Source organism: Balaenoptera physalus, assembly GCF_965194825.1.
Source record: "Balaenoptera physalus genome assembly, chromosome: 19".
NCBI classification, from domain to species: domain Eukaryota; kingdom Metazoa; phylum Chordata; class Mammalia; order Artiodactyla; family Balaenopteridae; genus Balaenoptera; species Balaenoptera physalus.
The window spans coordinates 586,579-605,300 of record NC_138900.1 but is presented as its reverse complement, the minus strand read 5'-3'; the positions used below and the strand labels follow the sequence as shown (position 1 = coordinate 605,300).

Genomic DNA, 18,722 nt, shown 5'->3' with positions numbered 1-18,722 from the left:
TTCTTCTCTACTTACTCTGGGTGGGACTTCCTGTACTATGTTGAATAAAAATGGATAGGGTAGGCATCCTTGTCTTGTTCCTGATGTAGAGGAAAACCTTTTAGCTTTTGAATGTTCAATATGATGTTAGGTGTGTGCTTGTCAGATGTGTTGAAGTACATTCCTTCTATACCTAGCTTTTTTTAAAAAAAATAATTAATTAATTCGGCTGTGTCTAGTCTTAGATGTGGTGCGCAGCAGCTTTTAGTTGTGGTGCACAGGCTTCTCTCTAGTTGTGGCGTGCGGGCTCAGTAGCTGTGACCTGCAGGCCCTCTAGTTAGAGCGCATGGGCTCACTAGTTGCGGCGCACAGGCTCTCTAGTTATGGCACATGGGCTGCAGAGCGCGTGGGCTCAGTAGTTGCGGTGCATGGGCTCTCTAGTTGTGGCGGGCGGGCTGCAGAGTGTGTGGGCTCAGTAGTTGCAGTGCGTGGGCTGAGTAGTTGCAGTGCATGGGCTCAGTAGTTGCGGTGTGTGGGCTTAGTTCCCCAACCCAGGACCGAACCTGTGTCTCCTGCATTGGAAGGCGGATTCTTAACCACTGGACTACCAGGGAAGTCCCTCTTCTATACCTAACTTGTTGAGAGTTTTTATCATGAATGGATATTGAATTTTAAAATGGTTTTTCAGCATCTATTCATATGATTATGATTTTTATCCTTTGTTCTGATAATGCAGTGTATCACATTTATTGATTTGCACATGATGTTGAACCATCTTTGCATCCCAGGGATAAATTCTACTTGATTGTGATGTATGATCCTGTAAATGTGCTGTTGGATTTGGTTTGCAAGTATTTGGTTGAGGATTTTTGCATCTATATTTATCAGGGATTTTTTTTTAAATTAATTTATTTTATTTATTTATTTTTGGCTTTGTTGGATCTTCGTTGCTGTGCGTGGGCTTTCTCTAGTTGCGACGAGCGGGGGTTCCTCTTCGTTGTAGTGCATGTGCTTCTCATTGTGGTGGCTTCCCTTGTTGCAGAGCATGGACTCAAGGCACGCAGGCCTCAGTAGTTGCAGCACGCAGGTTCAGTAGTTGTGGCTCGCAGGCTCTAGAGCGCAAGGGCTTAGTTGCTCCGCAGCATGTGGGATCTACCCAGACCAGGTCTCGAACCTGTGTCCTGTGCATTGGCAGGCGGATTCTTAATCACTGTGCCACCAGGGACATCCTCATCAGGGATATTGGCCTGTAATTTTCTTCTGCTGTATTCTTCTTAAATGGCTTTGATATCAGAGTAATGCTGGTCTCATAAAATGAGCTTGGGAGTGTTCCTGCTTCAATTTTTTGGAAATCTTTGGGAAGGATTGATATTAATGTTTTAAATATTTAGTAGAATTCCCAGTGATTTTGTCTAGTCCTGGGCTTTTCTTTGTTGGGAGATTTTTTTATTAGTGATTCAATCTGCTTACCAGTTATAGGTTAATTCAGATTTTCTATTTCTTCACGATTTTATTTTGGTAGGTTTTATGTTTATAGGAGTTTTATTCATTTCTTCTGAGTTATCCAATTTGTTGGCAAATAATTGTTCATTCTAGTTTCTTCTGATTGATTGTATTCCTGCAGTATCAGTTGTTATGTCTCCTCTTTCATTTCTGATTTTGAGTCGTCTCTCTTTGTTTTATAATCTAGCTAAAGGCTTGTCAATTTATCTTTTCAAAAAAACCAACTCTTGAGACTTCCCTGGTGATCAGTGGTTAGGACTCTGCACTTCCACCCCAGGGGGGTCCAGGTTTGATGCCTGGTCAGGGAACTAAGATCCCAGAAGCCATGCAGAGTGGCCAAAAAACAAAGTAAAACGTTTAAAAAAAAAAAAAGCCTCTTAGTTTTATTGGTATTTTCTGTCATTTTTCTAGTCTCTATTTCTTTAATTTCTGCTCTGATCTTTATTATTTGTTTTATTTCTGCTAACTTTAACCTTGGTTTGTTCTTTTTCTCATACCTTGAGATATAGAGTTAGGTTGTTTATTAGAGATCATTCTTTTTTCTTAATGTAGTCATTTATTGCTATAAACTATCCTCTTACAGTTGCTTTTTCTGCATCCCATAAGTTTTGGTGTGTTATGTTTCCATTTACATTTGTTTGAATATTTTTTTTTTAATTATTTCTTATTTAACCCATAGGTCGTTCAGGAATGTGTCATTTAAATTCTACATATTCGTGAATTTCCCAGCTTTCCTCCTGTTAATGATTTCTAGTTTCGTACCATTGTGGTTGGAAAAGATATTTAATATGTTTTCCATCTTCTTAAATTTGTTAATACTTGTTTTGTGACCTAATATGTGAACTATCCTAGAGAATGTTCTCTGTGTACTTGAGAAGAATGTGTATTCTGCTATAGTTGGATGGCATCTTTTGTACATGTCTGTTAGGTCCATTTGGTCTTAGGTGCAGTTCAAGACCAACGTTTTCTTATTCAGAGTGGGGCATTGAACCCCTAATATTACTGCACTGCTTTCTTTTTCTGCCTTCGGATTTGTTTGTATTTGCTTAATATATTCAGGTGTTCCAATATTGGGTGCAAATATACTTGTAATTGTTATATCCTCTTGATGAATTGACTGCTTTATCATTATATAATGACCTCCTTTGTCTATTTACTTAAAGTTTGTCTTTTCTGACATAGTATAATTACCCCTACTCTTTTTTTGTTTCATTTGCACGTTTGTGGTTGGGTTGCCCCTTCCAATAAACTGAATGTGTACCTCATCAGTGTTTCTTTGCATTCAGGTTTCTGGAGTGGAGAAGAGAATGTTGAGGCATCCTTTGAACAGAGTGTTTCTGTGGTAATGTCACAGGTCAGGACTTCCAAGGAACCTTCATCTTCCCAGAAGACTCACCCCTGTGAGATGTGTGGTCCGGTCTTGAGAGACATTTTCCATTTGACTGAGCAGCAGGGAACACAACACAGCCAGAAATTATTCAAGTGTAGGGCATGTGCAAAAGGATTTTATTTCAGTGCAGACACTCAGCAGCACCAGGAGCAACACATGCAAGAAAAACCATTCATAATCGGTGTGGACAGGGCCTCATTTGTGAAGAGCAGCAATTTCCATGTGTCAGGGGAGCCTTTTACCTGCAAGAAAGTTGCAGAGGACTTCCTAGCCACCTCAGGACATCTGAATCAACAGACCATTCACACTGGGGAAAAGCCAAACACAGTCACCCACTGCATGGAAACTTTACAAAGCAGAAAAAGTCATTGCACCAGGGGAGAATGCAAGAAAGCCTTCAGCCCCAAACACACACTTGTTCAGGCCCAGAGTGTCTACACTGAAAGACAGTGTTTTATGTGCAGTGAATGTGGGAAAATATTCAAGTATAAATCCTCATTTGTTGTGCACAAGAGAGTTCACACTGGTGACAGGCTTTATGACTGTGGCGACTGTGGAAAATCTTTTAAGGGAAACTCAGCCTTCATTCAACATCGAAGAATTCATACTGGGGCAAGGCAGTACAAGTGCAGCAAATGTGGGAAATTCTTTAGCCAAGAATTTGTCCTCATTTATCCTCAGAGGAGTCACACTGGAGAAAATTGCCACATTTGCCATCAATGTGCACAATCTTTTAGCCATAGCTCCATCTTTTTTCAACAACAGACAGTTCACACTGGAGAAATGAGTTATGGGTGCACTGAATGTAGGAAGTCCTTTAGACGAAAATCTGACCTCATTGAACACTGGAGGGTTCACACAGGAGAAAGGCCTTATGAGTGCAGTGAATGTGGGAAATCCTTTACTTCTAGCTCCGCCCTCCGTTATCATCAGAGAGTTCACACTGGAGAAAAGCCTTATAAATGTGGGGAATGTGGGAAGTCTTTTACCTCTAGCTCTGGCCTACGTTATCATCAGAGAATTCACACAGGAGAAAGGCCATATGAGTGTACTGATTGTGGAAAGTCTTTTACCCAAATAAATCACCTCATTATACACCGAAGGGTTCACACAGGAGAAAGGCCTTATGAGTGCAGTGAATGTGGGAAATCCTTTAGCCACAAATCTTACCTGTCTCAACACCAGAGAGTTCACACTGGAGAAAGGCCTTATGAATGTAGTGAATGTGGGAAATCTTTTACCTCTGGTTCCGCCCTCTGTTATCATCAGAGAGTTCACACAGGAGAAAAACCTTATGAGTGCAGTGAATGTGGGAAATCCTTTACCAATGGACCGATACTCATTCGACACCGTAGAGTTCATACAGGAGAAAGGCCTTATGAGTGCAGTGAATGTGGGAAATCCTTTACCCAAAGAAATCATCTCAACATACACCAGAGAGTTCACACGGGAGAAAGACCTTATGAGTGCAGTGAATGTGGAAAATCTTTTACCTCTGGTTCCGCCCTTCGTTATCATCAGAAAATTCACATTGGAGAAAGGCCTTATGAGTGCAGCGAATGTGAGAAATCTTTTACCTCTAGCTCTGCCCTCCGTTGTCATCAGAGAGTTCACACAGGAGAAAGGCCTTTTGACTGCAGTGAATGTGGTAAATCTTTTAGGGACAGTTCCCAATTGAATCAACACCAGAGAGTTCACACTGGAGAAAAGCCTTATGAATGTAGTGATTGTGGGAGATCCTTTAGCCAGAATTCATACCTCTCTAAACACCGGAGAGTTCACACTGGAGAAAGGCCTTATGAGTGCAGTGAATGTGAGAAATCTTTTACTTCTGTCTCTGCCCTTGGCTATCATCAGAGAGTTCACACTGGAGAAAGGCCTTATAAGTGCAGTGACTGTGGGAAATCTTTTACCAATAGCTCAATACTGATTCGCCATCGGAGAGTTCACACAGGAGAAAGGCCTCATGCATGTAGTGACTGTGGGAAGTCCTTTACCCAAAGAATTCACCTGATTATTCACCGGAGAGTTCACACAGGAGAAAGGCCTTATGAGTGCAATGAATGTGGGAAATCTTTTACCTCTCGTTCCACCCTTCATTATCATCAGAGAGTTCACACAGGAGAAAAGCCTTATGACTGCAGCGAATGTGGGAAGTCTTTTAGCCGAAAATCTAACCTCTCTCAGCACCAGCGAGTTCACTCTGGAGAAAGGCCTTAAATGTGTAAGAAATGTATAATTTCCTTGTTCAGTGTAATGACATTGGACAAAACTGTGAGGCACTAGTTGCCCCATGCATCCAAACATCAGGAGTAGAGAGATTCCTCATAATTTTCAGTTATGTGGGAAGCATGTGTGACTGTGTTGCACTCTCTAACCTACCCAGGGCTCTTGATAGATTTATGTCACTGCCACTTTCTGTAGCCAGATCCATTTCACCCCTATAACCTGGCACATCCCCACAGTGTGCATCAGTCACTACTGTAGTGTGCTCAGGGAAGCCAACTCTGTTCTCTCATTTGTGGGAGGAAATTAGGAATAGCCTGAACCTTTAGGATGTCCTCATTCCCTTTCTGACCAGCTTGGGCATGGGCCTGACCTACTGTTGGCCCAGAGAACATCATATGAGTTCATCTGGCAGCTTGCAGAGAAGGATTACCATTTTTAGGGACACTTTGGTCTCAAGATACCTGTGATGAATTTTTCTAGCTTCCGAGTCACCAGCTAAAGAACTGCCAGCCATTGCTGGCAGATCTGCCAGAACATTGCTTTGGTTTGAACAGTAGCAAAGACCTTACTGTTAAGTTCTCTTTAATCTTGGACATTCTATTTACCAAGTAGGGTAGGTTATAAACAGATTTGGGCTCTACAAGCATGAAGGGGTGAGCAACTTTTATGGGGATATCAAACTTTCTATGCCTCAGAGGAGACATTACAGAGGCAGAAATTAACTTACTAGTTTTTGCCAAATTTGCATTTCTGCCCGTGGCCTCCTAGGAAAGACTGCAGGACTTTCTTGTCCTCATTTGAGGCCTGGATGCTATGAGTTTTAGGAGACTCAGAGGGCACCCTGAGGAAGGGTCAAGTGTGACAACCTCAACTGCTTCTGGGAGCAGCATGAATTTTTTCCCTTGTTCACAGGGGACGTCAGCAATGCTGAGGGAACTCTCTTCCCCAGGTCCTACAAAGAGCCAGGCAGATTTAAAAAAAAGAGAAAAGGAGAATCTGTAGTCCACAGATGTGTCTCTTGTGACCCAGGCCACATTCCTGTTGACTCTGGTGGAAAGTCATTGCTCACTCTATTTGCTGTCTTTGAGGTAAGACCAACCCCGAGAGGGCATGACAAAGTGGAATGAATGTAGGATTGCCAAACCTATTTTCCCAAAACAGTTGGACATAGAGTTGTTTTTTTTTTTTATCTTGAAACATTTCAAAAGCTATTTGTTATCAGATAGCTCTGACGTATGTATGGAACTGAAACCATCATTGTAGTCATGGTAATGACTGTATCTGTTACTGTATATTTATCTCATGACCTTTTGTAATCTCTCTCTCCTTGCCCCTCACACCCCTTCAAGTAACCATTGATTTACTTTCCATTATAATATATAATTTTCCATTTTCTAGAATTCATGTGATGGGAATCGAAGTATTTACTCTTTTTCCTGCTTTTATTTATGTTGCATAAATACTTGGAGAGTCATCAATGATATATAAGCAACTCATACTTTTTTTTCTAAGAAACATTCTTATCTTTGAATATACCACTATTTATCCATTCGTTTGCTTATGGACATTTGGGGTTTTTCTAATTTTTGACTATTGGGAAAAAAAGCTGGTACAAACATTTGTGTATAAGTTTTTATGTGGGTATATGTTTATCTTCAGTAACTCAGAGTGCAAAGTTTAAGTCATAGGGTAGGTGAATGTTTAACTTAAAACAAACTACCAAATTGTGATCTGAACTAATTATACATTTTTCATTTTTTTTTTTTTTTCTGGCCGTGCTGCACAGCTTGCGGGATCTTAGTTTCCCAACCAGGCCTCATCAGTGAAAGTGCAGAGTCCTAACCACTGGACTGCCAGGGAATTCCCATTTTTTTCATTCTTACCAGCAGTGTATGAGAGCTCCATTTCTTCCACATCCTGGTGAATACTTCATTTGTTCAATCGTTCTTTTTTTTTTTTTTTAACAAAAGTTGTCACTTTATTATATTGTACATATGTGTCTTTCTACATAAAAGGGATAAAAGATAACATTCCAGGATATTAGTGTTTTTATTGGGAATGTGTATTTCTTTTTTTTATTACTTGTATTTTTTATAGTCAATCATTCTTAATTTTAACACTTTTTGTAAGTTTGTCCAGCTATCTAACTGTTGTTTTATTTGCATTTCCCTAAAGATGCATGATGAGCATTTCTTCATATGCATATTTGCTACCTCTGTATCTTTAGTGAAATGTTCATATCTTCTGCCTATTCTATGAATTTTGGCTATTTTCTTTCTTTCACAAGAGAACAGTGAAACAGCCAAGTTGTATTGGAATTTCACTCATTTTGTGACTTTTTAATTTATGGAATAATTGTTTTTAATACTGGAATAATATGTTCTAATTTTTTCAATTTTTTATGCTATGTGCAATGTAATGGATACATATACCATATACTTTTAATTTTAATCTGTGTTATTAATGTATTCTCCATCACTTTCTAAAGTCCAGACATTTAATAATACCACAAACCCTTGCTTAGTAGTGTTCGCCCATTTGCCTGGTCTATCATCATGGGGGTTGGTGGGTTGGAGCCGAACTCTTGGGGAGGGAGACGAGATGGCATCAGGATGAACAGGGTGTTTTTTGAGTCCCAAAGCCTAGCAGGACTGGAAATAGGGTAGTAATCAGACTCCCCAAGCCCTGGGTCAGGCAGCCTGGGTTTGAATCCTGATCCCAAAATATTGTGACTCACAGGCAAATAAGCCCCCACTCTGGGCCTCAGTTTCCCCCTTTGTAAAACAGGTATAAGGTGTGGCTCTACCCGTGAGCTGTGGGAGGTGAAGAGCTGAAATGCCTATTTGCTGTGCCATGGCTATACCCGCAACCTCACTGGACCTAGGCAGCACTAACCTTTGCCTGCCGTGACATTCCCTGGCCAGGCACCCCTCATTTTCCCCAAAGTCCCCGGGTGCATTTGGGAAAGAAATGGGGCTTCTCAGAAGCCACTGACCCACCCACCCAACCCACCCGCAAGGAGGTAGAGGCTGCAGAGCACTGACATCTCAGTCTGGTTTCCCCACCTGGGAATCTCTGGGCAACTTGCTAGAGCTCCCTGAGCCTCAGTTTGCTGACTGGCATGGAGGTGGTGAGGCGCTTACCTTGGTCCCTGTGAGGATTAATAAAAGTAACAAAACACTGAGTACCTAACGGTGCCAGGATTCCAGGGTTTGTTTTATGAACATATTCTCTTTAATTCTCACAACAACCCAAGAAAGTGGGAACTATTATTGTACTGCCGGGGAAATCCAGGGTCAGAATGATGTTGTGGGTTCCCCAAGGTCACACAATGGACAAGTGTCTGATTCAAGATGCTGGGTTCATACCCCTAAGTCTAGCTCCAGAGCTGAGGATGTTTAATCCCTTTACCTCAGCACGTGAAGCACTAATCCCTGGGCAGGCACGCACAGAGTTCCAAGGAGTCTCAGCTGCTGTTACCTTTGTTGGAATTATCAACATGACCATTTCCCCACTTAGCACCTGCCCTCACAGTTCTCACAGGAATGCCCTTGTCTGTCATCACCAGTGGCTTCCCCCATGGGAGGTTTTTCTCTCAGCTGCAATTGCATTATGTCCAGAGGCCGCACCTTCCTCCCCTTTGAGCACAGCACAGAGCTTGACCCTCGAGAATCAGTGATTCAGGGCTGGGTCTCTCCACCTTCATCAGCGACTGATTGACAGCCTCTGATGCCATCTAACATCCCAATATGAGGTTTGACTTTTTCAGGTGTTTGTAACCTTCATCCTGGAGGAGTAGAGACAGCGCAGCCCAGAGGACCTGGTACCAAGAGGTAATAATGGAGACCTTTGGGCTCCTGGTCTCAGTGGGTAAGAGCTCACCTCTGCTCCATTCATGGACCTGCTGCCTATTTGGTTCTGTTCTCTCTGTCCAGGACTGGCTGGTTGAGAAGACCACTGGCACGCACCGTCCTTCTTCCCTGCACTCCTCACCATGTTCTGGACCGACATCCTCTATTCCAACCTTTCTGTCTGCATCAAGGGTCTTTTGGTAAAAAACACAAGTCCTCACCTGAGTGCCCAGCACACTCTAACCACATCTGAGGTCCCCGCTCCAGATTCCACAGAAGGGGAACTGACTAGCCAAGCCTGGTTGGGTCATGTGTCCCCTCGGTCCAGTTAGCAGGGTCATGGGTTATAGGCTGCTTCAGAGAAGAGTGTGAGTCAGGCAGTACTTCTTGAGAACCATTTGCCATCAGTTCATCCAGGGTATCTTCTTAAACCATACAATCCCAGTTAAAACAGGCTCTGGTGACTTCCCTGGTAGTCCAGTAGTTAAGACTTCACACTTCCAATGAAGGGGGTACTGGTTCGATCCCTGGTCGGTGAAGTAAGATCCCACATGCCACGCAGCACGGCCAAAAAACAAAAGGTGGGGGTAGCTCCTCTCCTGAATGCTACACCATTGTTCCTTGTTTCTTTTTTTTTTTTTTAATTAAAAAATTTTTATTGAAGTATAGTGGATTTACAGTATTATACTAGGTTCAGGCATATAGCTTAGTGATTCAGTACTTTTACAGATTATACTATGTTAAAAGTAATTACAAGCTAATGATATATAATTCCCTGTGCTATACAACATATCCTTCTTGCTTATCTATTTTATACATAGTACTTTGTATCTCTTAATCCCATACCCCCAACTTGTTCCTACCCCCTTCCCATTCCCCTCTGGTAACCACTAGTTGGTTTTCTCTATCGGTGAGTCTGTTTCTGTTTTGCTGTACATTCATTTGTATTATTTTTTAGATTCCACGTATAAGTGATATCATATGGTGTTTGTCTTTCTCTGATTTATTTCACTGAGCATATCTTTGAGGTCCATCCACATTACTGCAAATGGCAGAATTTCATTCTTTTCTATGGCTGAGTAATATTCCATTGTATATATCTGTACCACATCTTCTTTAGCCATCCATTTGTTTTTATTTTTTTGTTTTTTATTTTTTTTCACACACACACACACTGTATTTTATTTTTACAAGAGATAAATAGACTGACACCAAGCATTGTACATGGATGACCACAACAAAAGCAACAATGATTGCAATTACCAAACATGAAACACACTCATACTATGTCATAATATTGACATTCAGTCCAGTAATCCTCCACTGTAACAGCTCCTTTACTTTGCAGTGAAAATTGATTTGTATATTCTTTGCCTCTGAGTCCTTGTGGGATTTTTTTTTTTAATTCAGACAGAAAGTCACAAAAATTATATTCATCCTCATCAGTTCACTCAGTCCCATGTAATTAATTTTTTTTTCATCTTGATCTTTTGTTAGCACTTTTATGAGTTCATCAGTTTTTCATTAGAGTTCTGAAAATGCTTATTCATTCAGTTCAGCAGTACAGTCAGTTACCAGAAACCTGTACTTGTCACAGTCTTTTCCATGAATTTCTTGAAGATGAAACCCTTTTATAGGAACATGTTTGCAAAAGCATCAGAGTACACCCAGAACTGTCTGTAAATGACAAAATACTTAAAAATGATCACAGTTAAAGATTTGATGAAAGTTCATAATAATGCAGTTGACAAGAAAATTAGTTATTTCTGAGATATACATTTTAAAGTAATAACTAGGATTATTATAACAGTATACCAGAACATATAAGATTTTTAGAAATTTCATGTAATGTCTGAAACATTTATATTAACATATTTCCATACAAATAACCCAATGAAAGTTTAGTATTAGTTGTTTTGTTTGTTTGTTTTTTTATACTGCAGGTTCTTATTAGGCATCAATTTTATACACATCAGTGTATACATGTCAATCCCACTCGCCCAATTCAGCACACCACCATCCCCACCCCACCGCAGTTTTCCCCGCTTGGTGTCCATATGTCCGTTCTCTATATCTGTGTCTCAACTTCTGCCCTGCAAACCGGCTCATCTGTACCATTTTTCTAGGTTCCACATATATGCATTAATATACGATATTTGTTTTTCTCGTTCTGACTTACTTCACTCTGTATGACAGTCTCTAGATCCATCCACGTCTCAACAAATGACTCAATTTCGTTCCTTTTTATGGCTGAGTAATATTCCATTGTATATATGTACCACAACTTCTTTATCCATTCGTCTGCTGATGGGCATTTAGGTTGCTTCCATGACCTGGCTATTGTAGATAGTGCTGCAATGAACATTCGGGTGCATGTGTCTTTTTGAATTACGGTTTTCTCTGGGTATATGCCCAGTAGTGGGATTGCTGGGTCATATGGTAATTCTATTTTTAGTTTTTTAAGGAACCTCCATATTGTTCTCCATAGTGGCTGTATCAATTTACATTCCCACCAACAGTGCAAGAGGGTTCCCTTTTCTCCACACCCTCTCCAGCATTTGTTGTTTGTAGATTTTCTGATGATGCCCATTCTAACAGGAGTGAGGTGATACCTCATTGTAGTTTTGATTTGCATTTCTCTAATAATTAGTGATGTTGAGCATCTTTTCATGTGCTTCATGGCCGTCTGTATGTCTTCTTTGGAGAAATGTCTATTTAGGTCTTCTGCCCATTTTTGGATTGGGGTGTTTGTTTCTTTAATATTGAGCTGAATGAGCTGTTTATATATTCTGGAGATTAATCCTTTGTCCGTTGATTCATTTGCAAATATTTTCTCCCATTCTGAGGGTTGTCTTTTCGTCTTGTTTATGGTTTCCTTTGCTGTGCAAAAACTTTGAAGTTTCATTAGGTCCCATTTGTTTATTTTTGTTTTTATTTCCATTACTCTAGGAGGTGGATCAAAAAAGATCTTGCTGTGATTTATGTCAAAGAGTGTTCTTCCTATGTTTTCCTCTAAGAGTTTTATACTGTCCAGTCTTATATTTAGGTCTCTAATCCATTTTGAGTTTATTTTTGTGTATCGTGTTAGGGAGTATTCTAATTTCATTCTTTTACATATAGCTGTCCAGTTTTCCCAGCACCACTTATTGAAGACACTGTCTTTTCTCCATTGTATATCTTTGCCTCCTTTGTCATAGATTAGTTGACCATAGGTGCGTGGGTTAATCTCTGGGCTTTCTATCTTGTTCCATTGATCTGTGTTTCTGTTTTTGTGCCAGTACCATATTGTCTTCATTACTGTAGCTTTGTAGTATAGTCTGAAGTCAGGGAGTCTGATTCCTCCAGCTCCATTTTTTTGCCTCAAGACTGCTTTGGCTATTCGGGGTCTTTTGTGTCTCCATACAAATTTTAAGATGATTTGTTCTAGCTCTGTAAAAAATGCCATTGGTAATTTGATAGGGATTGCATTGAATCTGTAGATTGCTTTGGGTAGTATACTCATTTTCACAATGTTGATTCTTCCAATCCAAGAACATGGTATATCTCTCCATCTGTTGGTATCATCTGTAATTTCTTTCATCAGTGTCTTATAGTTTTCTGCATACCGGTCTTTTGTCTCCATAGGTAGGTTTATTCCTAGGTATTTTATTCTTTTTGTTGCAATGGTAAATGGAAGTGTTTCCATAATTTCTCTTTCAGATTTTTCATCATTAGTGTATAGGAATGCAAGAGATTTCTGTGCATTAATTTTATATCCTGCAACTTCACCATATTCATTAATTAGCTCTAGCAGTTTTCTGGTGGCAGTTTTAGGATTCTCTATGTATAGTATCATGTCATCCGCAAACAGTGACAGTTTTACTACTTCTTTTCCAATTTGTATTCCTTTTATTTCTTTTTCTTCTCTGATTGCCGTGGCTAGGACTTCCAGAACTATGTTGAATAATAGTGGTGAGAGTGGACATCCTTGTCTCGTTCCTGATCTTAGAGGAAATGCTTTCAGTTTTTCACCATTGAGAATGATGTTTGCTGTGGGTTTGTCATGTATGGCCTTCATTATGTTGAGGTAGGTTCCCTCTATGCCCACTTTCTGTAGAGTTTTTGTCAGAAATGGGTGTTGAATTTTGTCAAAAGCTTTTTCTGCATCTATTGAGATGATCATATGGTTTTTATTCTTCAATTTGTTAATATGGTGTATCACATTGATTGATTTGCGTATATTGAAGAATCCTTGCATCCCTGGGATAAATCCCACTTGATCGTGGTGTATGAGCCTTTTAATGTGTTGTTGGATTCTGTTTGCTAGTATTTTGTTGAGGATTTTTGCATCTATATTCATCAGTGATATTGGTCTGTAATTTTCTTTTTTTGTAGTGTCTGTCTGGTTTTGGTATCAGGGTGATGGTGGCCTCATAGAATGAGTTTGGCAGTGTTCCTTCCTCTGCAATTTTTTGGAAGAGTTTGAGAAGGATGGGTGTTAGCTCTTCTCTAAATGTTTGATAGAATTCACCAGTGAAGCCATCTGGTCCTGGACTTTTGTTTGTTGGAAGATTTTTAATCACAGTTTCAATTTCATTACTTGTGATTGGTCTGTTCATATTTTCTGTTTCTTCTTGGTTCAGTCTTGGAAGGTTATACCTTTCTAAGAATTTGTCCATTTCTTCCAGGTTGTCCATTTTATTGGAATAAAGTTGCTTGTAGTAGTCTCTTAGGATGCTTTGTATTTCTGCGGTGTCTGTTGTAACTTCTCCTTTTTCATTTCTGATTTTATTGATTTGAGTCCTCTCCCTCTTTTTCTTGATGAGTCTGGCTAATGGCTTATCAATTTTGTTTATCTTCTCAAAGAACCAACTTTTAGTTTTATTGATCTTTGGTATTGTTTTTTTTGTTTCTATTTCATTTATTTCTGCTCTGATCTTTATGATTTCTTTCCTTCTGCTAACTTTGGGTTTTGTTTGTTCTTCTTTCTCTAGTTTCTTTAGGTGTAAGGTTAGATTGTTTACTTGAGATTTTTCTTGTTTCTTTAGGTAGGCTTGTATAGCTATAAACTTCCCTCTTAGAACTGCTTTTGCTGCATCCCATAGGTTTTGGGTCGTCGTGTTTTCATTGTCATTTGTCTCTAGGTATTTTTTGATTTCCTCTTTGATTTCTTCAGTGATCTCTTGGTTATTTAGTAACGTATTGTTTAGCCTCCATGTGTTTGTCTTTTTTACGTTTTTTTCCCTGTAATTCATTTCTAATCTCATAGCGTTGTGGTCAGAAAAGATGCTTGATATGATTTCAATTTTCTTAAATTTACTGAGGCTTGATTTGTGACCCAAGATGTGATCTATCCTGGAGAATGTTCCGTGCACACTTGAGAAGAACGTGTAATCTGCTGTTTTTGGATGGAATATCCTATATATATCAATTAAATCTATCTGGTCTATTGTGTCATTTAAAGCTTCTGTTTCCTTATTTATTTTCATTTTGGATGATCTGTCTATTGGTGTAAGTGAGGTGTTAAAGTCCCCCACTATTATTGTGTTACTGTCGATTTCCTCTTTTATAGCTGTTAGCAGTTGCCTTATGTATTGAGGTGCTCCTATGTTGGGTGCATATATATTTATAATTGTTATGTCTTCTTCTTGGATTGATCCCTGGATCATTATGTAGTGTCCTTCCTTGTCTCTTGTAACATTCTTTATTTTAAAGTCTATTTTATCTGATATGAGTATAGCTACTCCAGCTTTCTTTTGATTTCCATTTGCATGGAATATCTTTTTCCATCCCCTCACTTTCAGTCTGTATGTGTCCCTAGGTCTAAAGTGGGTCTCTTGTAGACAGCATATATATGGGTCTTGTTTTTGTATCCATTCAGCCAGTCTATGTCTTTTGGTTGGGGCATTTAATCCATTCACGTTTAAGGTAATTATCGATATGTATGTTCCTATGACCATTTTCTTAATTGTTTTGGGTTTGTTTTTGTAGGTCCTTTTCTTCTCTTGTGTTTCCCACTTAGAGAAGTTCCTTTAGCATTTGTTGTAGAGCTGGTTTGGTGGTGCTGAATTCTCGTAGCTTTTGCTTGTCTGTAAAGCTTTTTATTTCTCCATCAAATCTAAATGACATCCTTGCCGGGTAGAGTAATCTTGGTTGTAGGTTCTTCCCTTTCATCACTTTAAGTATATCATGCCACTCCCTTCTGGCTTGTAGAGTTTTTGCTGAGAAATCAGCTGTTAACCTTATGGGAGTTCCCTTGTATGTTATTTGTCGTTTTTCCCTTGCTGCTTTCAATAATTTTTGTTTGTCTTTAATTTTTGCCACTTTGATTACTATGTGTCTCGGCGTGTTTCTCCTTGAGTTTATTCTGTATGGGACTCTCTGCGCTTCCTGGATTTGGGTGGCTATTTCCTTTCCCATGTTAGGGAAGTTTTCGACTATAATCTCTTCGAATATTTTCTCTGGTCCTTTCTCTCTCTCTTCTCCTTCTGGGACCCCTATAATGCGAATGTTGTTGCGTTTAATGTTGTCCCAGAGGTCTCTTAGGCTGTCTTCATTTCTTTTCATTCTTTTTTCTTTAGTCTGTTCCGCAGCAGTGAATTCCACCATTCTGTCTTCCAGGTCACTTATCCGTTCTTCTGCCTCAGTTATTCTGCTATTGATTCCTTCTAGTGTAGTTTTCATTTCAGTTATTGTATTGGTCATCTCTGTTTGTTTGTTCTTTAATTCTTCTAGGTCTTTGTAAATCATTTCTTGCATCTTCTCAATCTTTGCCTCCATTCTTATTCCGAGGTCCTGGATCATCTTCACTATCATTATTCTGAATTCTTTTTCTGGAAGGTTGCCTATCTCCACTTCATTTAGTTGTTTTTCTGGGGTTTTTTCTTGTTCCTTCATCTGGTACATAGCCCTCTGCCTTTTCATCTTGTCTATCTATCTGTAACTGTGGTTTTTGGTCCACAGGCTGCAGGATTGTAGTTTTTCTTGCTTCTGCTGTCTGCCCTCTGGTGGTTGAGGCTATCTAAGAGGCTTGATGGGAGGCTCTGATGGTGGGTTGAGCTGACTGTTGCTGTGGCGGTCAGAGCTCAGTAAAACTTTAATCCACTTGACTGTTGATGGGTGGGGCTGGGTTCCTTCCCTGTTGGTTGTTTTGCCTGAGGCAACCCAACACTGGAGCCTACCTGGGCTCTTTGGTGAGGTTAATGGCAGACTCTGGGAAGGCTCACGCCAAGGAGCACTTCCCAGAACCTCGGCTGCCAGTGTCCTTGTCCCCACGGTGAAACAGAGCCACACCCCGCCTCTGCAGGAGACCCCCCAACACCAGCAGGTAGGTCTGGTTCAGTCTCCCCCAGGGTCACTGCTCCTTCCCCTGGGTCCCGATGCGCACACTACTTTGTGTGTGCCCTCCAAGAGTGGGGTCTCTGTTTCCCCCAGTCCTGTCAAAGTCCTGCAATCAATTCCCACTAGGCTTCAAAGTCTGATTCTCTAGGAATTCCTCCTCCCGTTGCCGGACCCCCAGGTTGGGAAGCCTGACGTGAGGCTCAGAACATTCACTCCAGTGGGTGGACTTTTGTGGTATAAGTGTTCGCCAGTCTGTGAGTCACCCACCCAGCAGTTGTGGGATTTGATTTTACTCTGATTGCGCCCCTCCTACCGTCTCACTGTGGCTTCTCCTCTGTCCTTGGACGTGGCGTATCCTCTTTGGTGAAGTCCAGGGTCTTCCTGTCAATGATTGTCCAGCAGCCAGTTGTGATTCTGGTGCTCTCGCAAGAGGGAGTGAGAGCACGTCCTTCTCTTCCGCCATCGTGGTTAATCCCTCTGTCCCTTGTTTCTTAAGGCCTGAACCATGCTCCCGTGCTGCTTCAGGAGATGATTTTAGAGGATGCAGAGATCCGACATCAAGTGGAATGTCTGGACACCCTGAGAAAGTGATTCTTTTTCCCCGCTCTTCCCCTTGCTGCTGTCAGGAGAAAGTCTTCTTGGTATAGTGCTAGAACTCTATTGCCCACTGTTATTAATATCCCCTCCCCCTTTTTGGTGCCCGAACAGGGACATGACACTAATATCCCTTTTTAATAGAGGGGGCACCCGTGAGCATACCCCATGAGGTCCCTGGGACTTCAGAGCATTATTTTGATTTCATTGTATTTTCATGGTAAACTTCCACTTGTCCCAAGTCAAACTGGTTTTCCCAATTAGCAGAGAGATACAAATATTCTTTTTAAGACGCAATCTATATAAGAAAAATAAAATGTAGGTCATTTAAAAGAGAATTGTAACACTGGCCACAGCCAAGTTCCCGTAAGCACAGACCAGGTGTCAGGTTTGTTGCAGGCACTGTTCCGACTCCATTCCTTGAATTCCAACATCCTGTCCTCAGCAAAGTAAAGAAGATACAGCCACTGAGTGAGTTCCTCAGAAACCTCAAGTTATTCAATGTAGAAGATGTGCCTTCTCTATGAGGTGCCAACCTGTGCTTTCTTTGCTGCTAAAAGTCCTTTTTGTGGCCACGTTGCACGGCATGCAAGATCTTAGTTCCCAGACCAGACCAGGGATCGAACCCCTGCCCCCTTCAGTGGGAGCACAGAGGCCTAACCACTGGATTGCTAGGGAATTCCCTAAAAGTCCTTTTTAAAAATGAAATGTGAGTGAGTGTAGATGATAGTTGATGTCCTTTCTGCACCAAATCACCATGTAGATTTTCTGATTTTTAAAAAAATTTTACAAGTCCATGAAATATCAAAATCTGGGAATGACCAAGTCATCCCCTCACACAGATTCCCCTTTCTCGAGGATTAAATACTCCAGATCACCTCCCCCTCACATGGCTACCTTCTCCAAGAATGCTGGCCCCACACAGAGCTGTGCACTGTTTCCTCCTTAGTGTAGCACTCAGGAGGCCGAGTCCTGGAGCCAGAGCTCCTGGTGAGAATCCCAGCTCTGCTCCTCACAGGCTGTATGGCTCCAGGCAAGTTTCTGAACCTCTCCCTGCCTTAGAGTCCTCCTTGACAGAATGGGGTAATATGGTATTTATGTCACAGTATTATTGTTTGTCTAAATGTTCATGTATGAAAACAGACCAGTCTGTTACTTCCTGACTGTGCAGGTCTGAGGTATGATCTCTGTTGCTATCACTGCTCCTGTTGATACCACCATCATCATCATCATTATCCTCATTATCAACATGCCTGAACTCGGCACCTGCTAGAGCAGTGTTGTGAAGTGTTGTAGTTCAATAGTACAGATGCCAGAGACAGCCAACCTGGGTCCCCAATTGGATCAGCTGAATATCAGTTACATGCCATTCACCTGTCTCAATTCACTTGTTATTGATAGTTGAGTTTCCAGCTTGGGGATGTTAAAGATAAAGCTGCTGCAGACATTTATAGCTAGTCTTCATGTGGAAATGTGTTTCATTTATTTTGAACTAAGATTTGTGAGTATAATTCCTGAGTCAGATGGTAGGTGAATTTTTTTGTTGTTAAGAAACTGACAAAATTTCAGTTTCATTGACCGTTTCAATTTTTTTTTAGTCTCTATTTCTGCCCTGATCTTTATTATTTGTTTCTTCTACTAAATTTGGGTTTTGTTTGTTCTTTTTCTAGTTCCTTTAGGTGTAAGTTTAGGTTGTTTGAGATTTTTCTTGTTTCCTGAGGTAGGCTTGTATCACTATAAACTTCCCACTTTGGACTGCTTTTGCTATATCCCATAGATTTTGGATTGTTGTGTTTTTGTTTTCATTTGCCTACAGATTTTTTTTTTTTTTTTTTTTTTTTGCCATGCTGGGCGGC

At 40.6% G+C, this 18,722-nt stretch overlaps 1 protein-coding gene across 20 annotated transcripts in view; it reads left to right on the top strand.

Moving 5' to 3' along the window:
* The window catches only part of LOC309648103 (zinc finger protein 154-like), a 202,525-nt gene that overhangs the window by 121,651 nt on the left and 62,152 nt on the right, over positions 1–18,722 (top strand). For 14 of the 20 annotated variants that reach the window (XM_082436220.1, XM_082436218.1, XM_082436219.1 and 11 more), the window contains one exon: positions 2,769–7,134. The exons of 3 other annotated variants lie outside the window; for them this stretch is intronic. In XM_082436220.1, coding sequence (XP_082292346.1) covers positions 2,769–5,092 — 2,324 coding nt within the window. In that variant the 3' untranslated portion in view covers positions 5,093–7,134. Of the gene's footprint in view, positions 1–2,768; positions 7,135–8,870; positions 9,516–18,722 lie in introns of those variants that run through there. 3 more of the 20 variants (XR_014256473.1, XR_014256474.1, XM_082436225.1) reach the window with 3 other exon arrangements.